Below are 8906 nucleotides of genomic sequence, written 5' to 3'. Positions count from 1 at the left end.
TCAAAATATATTGGTGATATACTGGCCATGGGTCCAAATATACTACCAAAAATTGAGAGATTTTCTTTTGGTATTGAACTGGCTACAAGACCATTTTTTTCTCTTAAAGATGTGAGTTCTGTTCAACTTGCTAGTATGAATGGAATGACTACAGTTGAGTGGTCGAGGCACAACTCATTCAGTCTAGATTAAGACCCAAAATGTTTCTAAGGGCTTTATTTGCTGAGTGGCTTCTGCATAAATAAAAGGGTGAGTTGATTATAATAAAGTTAAGAACTGCAATAATTTATCTAAATAGTTTTATGATGACTCCCAAAGGAACCTCAAATTCTTTCACTGAACAAGAATTTAAGAGCAACAAATACAAGAATCAATGGATTATTCTGTAGGTATCAAACAATTTCCAGTTACCTTACTTCCCCCATGGTCCTCAGGGAAGGTGCCCACTCCTAAGTATAAACGTATGAAAAAACAAATGGCTATACTCTCTTCCTGGTTCTTATTTCCTTTCCACCTTAGTGTGGAAGAAAGAAAAATATATGTACAATCATTTATTTATTTCATCCCAAGTTACTGGATCAAAGGCTGACGCAGGGATGGAGAGTCCAGATGGGCACATTGGTAAAGACTTGTCCCAGAGTGTCAGTTCCCTGACTTACCTCCACTGGTGCCAGTTCACTCCCATCTGGGTGTCACTCTCTTCCCTTGGCCCTACCTCAAGGAAAGATTACCCTCACCCCTCTAGACAAAGAAGTATCAAGGAATAACTAGAAGAATAATGTTTTAGCAGCATGTAGCTGGTTGCCACTAAAATTACATTTTCAGAGAACTTCTTAAGGATATGCCAGACAGACAACACCAAAAAAAGAAAGTGGATCTTATATCCAGAAGAAAGTATACAAAAAAAAAAAAAAAATGGACATGCCAAGTTCATTGTGTCTAAAGATATCAGTGCTTAAGAATTTACGTGGTTTGGGGCCGGCCCGGTGGCGCAAGCGGTTAAGTGTGCACGCTCTGGTGCGGCGGCCCGGGGTTCGCAGGTTCGGATCCCGGGCGCGCACCGACACACCACTCGTCAAGCCATGCTGTGGCGGCGTCCCATATAAAGTGGTGGAAGATGGGCACAGATGTTAGCCCAGGGCCAGTCTTCCTAAGCTAAAAAAGAGGAGGATTGGCAGATGTTAGCACAGGGCTGATCTTCCTCACGAAAAAAAAAAAAAGATGAAGAATTTATGGGGCATCTGTTTCCTCAGAGGCTCTTCCTCTCATCCTCTTTCACTCATTGATGGCCCACAGAGAAATGGGCCCTTCTCCCAACACATGTTCATTCACCAATTAATTAACTCTCCATATATTCATAAAAATTTCAGTTTAAGCAAAGGGCAAGTTGATAAGAAGCCAGTCTGTCTGCTCATTTTACTCACAGTCAACACATTTGAAAGAGAACGAGAGGTGAGATTAGAGCTTGAAAAGGTGGATGTTCACATCTCATTTTGAATCTTTTCTGATTATTACACCTTTCTGGTTTTTAAAAATAATTTTTAATTGTTTTGTCTCTTCTTGATTGCTTTTTCTATATTTCAGCTCCTAAATTAAAGAAAATGGCAAATGTTTCAAAACTCAGATTATAATTTATTGTAAGGTATAATATTATTTTCATTAAATACCATTATGAAAGAGTTGAAATACATTCTTCCTAAATATGTGGAGGTTTATTTTCTTGAGCAACTCGGGAGCTATACCCATCTTTCAGATTATATAAAGTATGCATCAGTCTTGCTCTAACAAAGTCCTCCATAATAGAGAGATTTTTAATATGATCTATAATTTTCAGAACCCAAGGAAAAGTACTAAGTGAGCAGAAATACTGAAAGGGACCTGATGCAACATGATCACCCCTATAACACGATCACTCTGTGGAGAGAAATTCTGCAGTTGAGTATTTCGTGCACAGGCTGTAATCAGTGTCTGAGCCCCAGCACAGGTCCCAGCACAGTTCTTGGTAGGAAGGAAGGAAGGAAGGAATAAAGGAAGGATGGAAGGAAGGACGGAAGGAGAGAAGGAAGGAAGTCTTACTTGTGTTTCCATTCCTTGCAATTCACTTTCTCAAAAAATCCTAGTCAAACGGAAGGCCCATTCTGTTTTCTCCTAGCTCCACGTGTCTCTAACAACATTTTTAACATTTGGTTTCAGAATGGAGACAGGTAATGGGACACAATTAAAGCAAATGGTAAGATCATGGAGCCATGTCTTGGGTTCCATTTTGCCGGTTAATTGAATTACATTTTTATTTTTATTTATTTATTTATTTATTTATTTATTTATTTTGTGAGGAAGATCAGCCCTGAGCTAACATCTGCCAATCCTCCTCTTTTTGCTGAGGAAGACTGGCCCTGGGCTAACATCCGTGCCCATCTTCCTCCACTTTATGTGGGACGCCGCCACAGCATGGCTTGACAAGCAGTGCGTCAGTGCACGCCCAGGATCCGAACCCGGTCCGCCACAGCAGAGCGCGCGCACTTAACCGCTATGCCACCGGGCTGGCTCTGAATTACATTTTTATTGTGCAAATGAGCTATTGCTAAAAACTTTGAATGCCTTACTAAAACATTTTGGTAGTAAAAATGTGATCAACATACATTTGTATATTCCATAGTAATAAACATAAATTATGTACCTCGTGAGAACGAGGTACGTGTTTTAGGCACTGATCCGTAAAGATATCCATAACAGAGAGTTAAAGTAAGGAAAAAAAAAAACAAATCTTAGATCAGTGTGACCTTGATTCCATTAATGCCAAAACAGTTGCATAGTTTGCGAGTGCTTTTAAAAGATCCGAAAGGATACTTGGACCCTACTGCTAGCTGTGCTAACCTCTGGCAGGGAGCAAAATTTGGTGGGGAAATTAATGTGAGAAGAGGCTTCCACCTCTTCCTTCCTATATCCCTGTATTGTTTGCATTTTTTACATAATGCATTGTTTTCAAATCTGATAATATGTGAAAATAAAATAACTAATAAAAATACCATGATTTTGAATTAGCCTTAAAATATGTAACTTTTCAGAGAAAAAAAAAAGACATTAAAATAACTTACCTTGCTATAATTAGATTTTTCTCCATCAGAGTCCATGCAGTTTTATTTGATTTTACTAGCAATCTCTTTCAGAAGACCCTTGAGATCATTCAGCTTGGAAAGGGAAAAAAATAGACCTGATCTTAAGATCAATTTTCCAACTTTAAATTTTAAATTACTACTCCATGACTTTTTCATTGGTCTTAAGATCAATTTTCCAACTTTAAATTTTAAATTACTACTCTATGACTTTTCCACTGGTCTTAAGATCAATTTTCCGATTTTAAATTTTAAATTATTACTCCATGACTTTTCCATTACTCTATGACTTTTAAATTATTACTCTATGAAACAGATGCATATATTAAACAGCAAGTATGAGAGATGCCCGGAATAGGGTAGAATGAGTGACATGTGATATTAGATCGTGATGTGATCAGACCATGCCTACGGCTTACTTTCTGAAATTATTTCACTAGCAAATAATCATTAGTACCAATTAGTATTAGCTTTACTCAAAGGCAAATCACTAATGTTTCCACCAAGAAATTATAGATTTTAACAACGCAGAGAAATAATATATAGAAATAATAATGTTACATGTAACTAATACTAATAAAATTATAAGATAAAGTTTTGCTTTGATAGTATACTAATAAAATTAAAATGATATAATACTAATAAATCAAGTTTTTGCAAATAAAGTGTCTCCCCTCACAACAAAGCAGTATAAATAGTAAAACAATTTAAATAAAAGGCATAATAAAATTATTTTTGATACATGCGTATTTCACAAGTTTATTACACAAGATGCATGCAGCTCATTTTAAATGACACGCCATATTGGCACTTTTGATAGAAGCTATGGACATAACGCAATTTCTGTACAGTTGGTCTCTAACTTGCTATGTCACTCAAGGAAAAATCTGTGTTTAACTCGGGCTTACTTCCAGTAATAACCTCTTCATTTAACTCTTTTTAAAAAAGAGCAAAAAGAAGCCAATAAGGGCAAACCACTGCCCAAAATAAAGAGGCATGTAAGATTCCCTACTTACAGACTTAAGGTCAACTGTGAATGAGTCTGTTTTCCGGTATGAGATGGAGAAAGTTTTTATTCACTGGAGGAGCTTTTGGGAGAGCCCTGTGTTTGGCGGCGGTAAAATGACTTAAACAAGCTCTTTAGAGTGGGGTGGAAGACTCCGAGAGCTTGCTCAAGAAACAACGATGATCCCTAAAGCTCCCTGCGGATGGAAAGGACAGACTTCTCTGTTGCTCAGAAGAGGACGGGGAGAGGATGGAGGAGGGAATAAGGAGAGAGAGGGGCAGGGGAGCAGGATGAGAAGGGGCTGGGATCAGGAGAGAAAGGGGAAAGAAGCAGGAAATCCCGTGGGGGACAGCCGGCGGCTCTGTGCTGCGCGGCTTGAGGCTTCCCTGGGATCCGCCCAAATTCTAACACCTACCCAATGTGTGATGTAGGTGTGCTTCTAGGGGGAACCGGCAAAGGGGCTGAGCTCCACAGCCAGGAGGATGCCAAGGGGATTGGACCTGCAAGCACTTCTCAGAGGTCCCCGAGACCCCTGGCTTGCACACATGAGTGGACAGCCTTCAACTATGATTTCCTCAATGGTCGGGACTCCCTCAGCCCCCCTCTCCCACAACCCCACTGCTCAGGCCCACTGTCCCCACCGACGGTGTCGCCCCACTCAGCCCCTCAGTGGTTGGGAGGTCTCCCTGGCCCCTGGGAGTCAGGTCAGCTGTGCAGTGCCCCAGCTCTCTCAATGACCTCTGACCCAGGCCTTACACGTGTCCAGAGGGCCCAGGCTCCTGCCCCGTCCCTCTCTGCCCCATCCCTCTCTGCCCCGCCCATGGTTGCTGCCATCCTGCCCATTGTCTGCAGGCCCCAGAGCAGGGTCAGCGCCAAGGCGTGGCTTGCAGAAGCTCCAGCCCAACCCCTAAATTGACTTTCCATCAGCTGCCTCCAAAGCCACCCCAAGTGAACTCACAGTAAAACAACACAACAAAACAAACAAAAATTGTGTTCTACAAACACAACAACCTAGACAAGTCCTTAGCACCTCTATTCCCCAAACCAAACTGTTTAAGCCCCTCTTATGTGGCCACTCTGATCGCTCAGAGGGTTCTTTGAAAGGAGCATGCCAGATATGTCCCTCACGGGCTAAAACTCCCCAGAGGCTGCCCCTGCACGGGAATAAAATCCAGCTCTAAAGAGGCAGCAAGTTCCCGCACAGGATGACCCAGCCTCCCCACTTCCTCCCACTCAGCACTCCCTGGTTCACATGGCCCCTCCTTAGCTGCCTGGAACACGCCATGCTTCTCTGGACTCAGAGCCTTCACAGCTGCTGACCCCGCTCCCAGTACTGCAGACTCGGGCAATCTGGAATTCGTGCCCGATACTGCAGAGGAAATCCTTATTGCTGTTCAATCCTACATAATTCAGCTTGAAAATGCTCCTATACCCAAACCATTTAACAAAGGATCCATTCATGAAATTTGGGGGCCACGTCTGCTTTGATGGCACTTAGCCCAATGCCTGGCATGTGACTGGTGCTCACTAGATATTATTGCTATGTGGCCGAGGCACAGTTGCAGCAGACAATATATTTAAATATAAATATATGTCATGGAAAAAGTGAATAATCAGGTAAGGTTTTACATATATTATACATTACATATTATATATGTCTAATATAAATACTCAGTCTTACAGTACTACACCTTATTGTTCCTTTTATACATTCTCTTAATATTCTTTAAATTTTCTCTAGTCTTTAAAAATATCCAGCACTTTTCTTTTCCCTCTCCACTGATTGCAATCACGATATACATCCTAGCACGATCGTTCATGAACAGATACTCAACTCTAATAACATAGGAGTCTTCCCAGCCCCTCAATTAAAAATCAGCAACAGTACATCTGAATGAGAGTAGCCGTAACAAGATCTACTATTGTGTGACAGCGTGTCTCCAAAGACGGCTGCCACCAGTTCCTTTCTCCCCGTACACACGTGTCACTCCCACATCACGAGAGGGGTTACTCTTCCCCCACCTCAGTTGGGCTGGTCGGGGACGGCTTTGATCAATAGACTGTGGAAATGACATCATGCCAGGTCCAGGCCGAGACTTGAAGAGCGCTGGCAGTGTCTGCTTCCTCACTCTTGGAAGCCAGCCACTATGTAAGAAGGGGGACTTCCCTGAGACCACCACACTGTGACAAGCTCAAGCCATGTGGATCAGACATCACACGTGAGAGAGAAGCCACTTTGCCAGACCCTGGCCTCACCACCAGCTGAATCCAGGCCAGGAAACCCAGCTGAGAAAACGCGAAGCAGAACTATCCAGCTGAACGCTTCCCAAACTCTGATCCACAAAACAAGAAGAAAATAAAACGGCTGTTCGAAGCCACTAAAGTGTAGGGCTGTTTGCTATGCAGCAACAGGTAACTAAAGCAAATTGTGACTGAAATATTCGATTGTCAGTGCAGAATGGACCATCAGGCTGAGTAGTTGACGCCAATGTATACAGCCCGCAGTTCCAGGGGAAGGGAAGGAGAGGAAGACTGGGGAAGGAAGAACAGAGCTACTCGGCGGGGCAGGGGGAGGCAGGAAGGCACCAGGCATCGACCCACCAGAATTCAGGAGGTGAAGCCCATGAAAACAGCCTTGGTTTTCAAAAATGCTGATGGTAAATAACACATAAATAAATCAACAAGAAATTGTGAACTGTATAAATTCTTATGTTGGAGCTCCATGAAGGGCACCTTTTGTTCATTTATTCATTCAACAAACATTCATTGAGACCCTCCTATGGGCAAGTACTGGGTGCTGGAGATGCTGCCACACCAGACAGGGTATTATCCGGCAGTCAAATTCATAGCACTGGGAGGGAATACGAATGCCACCATCCAGAATACCATTCTCAAAATACCGTGATAAAACAGCAGCTATCATCTCCTCTTCACAACCTAACAGGGATCCAGCATTTATGAATCGATTATAATTTTTGCTGAATCTAATCATAATTTCTGGCTTCCCAGCTCGGGGTGGAGGTGAGCACGTTCTCCCTATGCCTAACGCCCAAATGTGTGTTCATGTATTTGCAATGCCCTTTAAATTAAATAGGTTACGAATTAGAGTGGTACTGAAGACTAGCATAGAGGCTCCCAGGCTCCCACACTGCTCCTCTGAACCTCGCTAGTGTTCCCTATATTTGCAAGCATCTGACACCTGCCTCTACAGCCAAGCGAAAGAGAAGAGGGGTCCTGGGTTAGAGAGAGACAGAAAAGATTCTAGAGTTCATGGAATTGGGACTTCAGCACTATTCCCCGTGTGGGCTGGGAGCATCTGAGAAGCAGTTCCGTTCCAGCACCCAGACCTTACGCACTGAATGAAGAAAGCTAAGTGTGGAACAAGGTCACACCTATTTTTTTTTTTAATAATTAAATTTTTTTATTGTCAGACCATAATCACTGGCCTCTAGCTGAGAGCTCAAAGATAACAGAGATAAAAAGTATATTTCCCAAACTATTAACAGGACTATACCTTTGTATCCAGCTGTCTAAATCGATGCCTCATTCTTCAAGGAAATTAAAAAAAGAGAACAAGAGACCAAGAGAGAGATTGAGAAAGAGCTATTAGTCATTTTACAGTCTTTTAAAGAACAAAATACAGATCATTTTCACTTTCAACTAAACCTCAGCTGCATTTGTCTTTTTTACTTTCTTCCTAATACCCAAACGAGGCAGAATTCGCCCTCTCGCCAGTTAGAAGTGCAGCAAACGGATGTTACCTTGGCTGATGAGGTGGTGGGAGATGACCTGTAAGGTCCATCCTTCCCCTCCAAAATCTAGATCTCCGAGTCTAGGAACGGAGAAGAGTTTAGGGCATCTGCTTTGTTACTCAAGGAGAAAAAGTATGCCATGCGTCCCATGGGTCCCAATAGCTGTGTTGAACCTAACGAAGGGATTTGTTGTGCTTACATTTACTCTTTTTTTGTTAGAGTGAATTTTGAGGTTTGTTTGGAGCTCTGACTGTTAACCATGTTAACCGCACAATAAGAAGGGCATGCTCCAAGACTCCCTGCATAACACATTCCTTGTGGACCATCCATGGATTTAGAGACTTATCTAGTTCTATGGGATGTTTATAACAACTCCATGTGATTCATAAATGACGCTCAGGACTTCTCAGGGACAGTCTGCAACAGATCCACCAGTTTTACCATCTTCCGATCTCTCTTCATCTTCATCACAGAGATACATGTGCGGCACTTGCGAGATGGTGCCCATTGCCCAGGATCTGTGGGTCTTCCCAAATCCACCTCTGCAGCCATGGCAGAGGGACCCATGCCCTTGTTACCTGGTTCCAAGGCCCTGCCCTGCAGACTCCAAATACCTCTTTCTTCCCGAGGGCCTTAAAGGACAATCAGGATGGTAGGTGGGTGGCTTTGCCCTTCTTGAAAGGCTAATACACGCTTATGTGTTTGTCATCTTCAACTCCCTGGGTAATGTCTTTTTGGTCTATTGCTCTCTGCTGTAAATTCTCTTTATAGAGTTTGCTCAAATAAGCTGCCTACGTTCTGCTGGCTTACATATACAAGGGGAGCCTTGCAAAGCAGAAATGAACGACTGACATACTCCTCTGACGTGTCATTGGCTTTGGTGTTGATCTTGACGAGGTAATTTTCTTTCATGACACCCTCCCATGCCAGAGTCTCGTTGTCTTCATTTTTGAAACCTTGAATAATGAGACAAAGAAAAACATTCAAATCATTTCATTTGCCCCCATCTCCTCAATCGACACCTGCCAGGCATTT

At 42.6% G+C, this 8906-nt stretch overlaps 1 protein-coding gene across 1 annotated transcript in view; it reads right to left on the bottom strand.

Moving 5' to 3' along the window:
- Nucleotides 1–3137: 3137 nt before the first annotated feature.
- Nucleotides 3138–8906, bottom strand: part of TRPM8 (transient receptor potential cation channel subfamily M member 8) — a 78289-nt gene continuing 72520 nt past the window's right edge. Inside the window, exons 22-24 of the mRNA XM_058533258.1 lie at nucleotides 8728–8827; nucleotides 7634–7667; nucleotides 3138–3188 (exon numbers count right to left, since the gene is read on the bottom strand). Of these exons, the coding sequence (XP_058389241.1) occupies nucleotides 3138–3188; nucleotides 7634–7667; nucleotides 8728–8827 (185 nt within the window). The remainder of the gene's footprint in view (nucleotides 3189–7633; nucleotides 7668–8727; nucleotides 8828–8906) is intronic.

This window comes from Diceros bicornis, chromosome 37 (genome assembly GCF_020826845.1).
Source record: "Diceros bicornis minor isolate mBicDic1 chromosome 37, mDicBic1.mat.cur, whole genome shotgun sequence".
NCBI lineage: Eukaryota > Metazoa > Chordata > Mammalia > Perissodactyla > Rhinocerotidae > Diceros > Diceros bicornis.
This window is presented reverse-complemented; position numbering and strand designations above follow the sequence as displayed.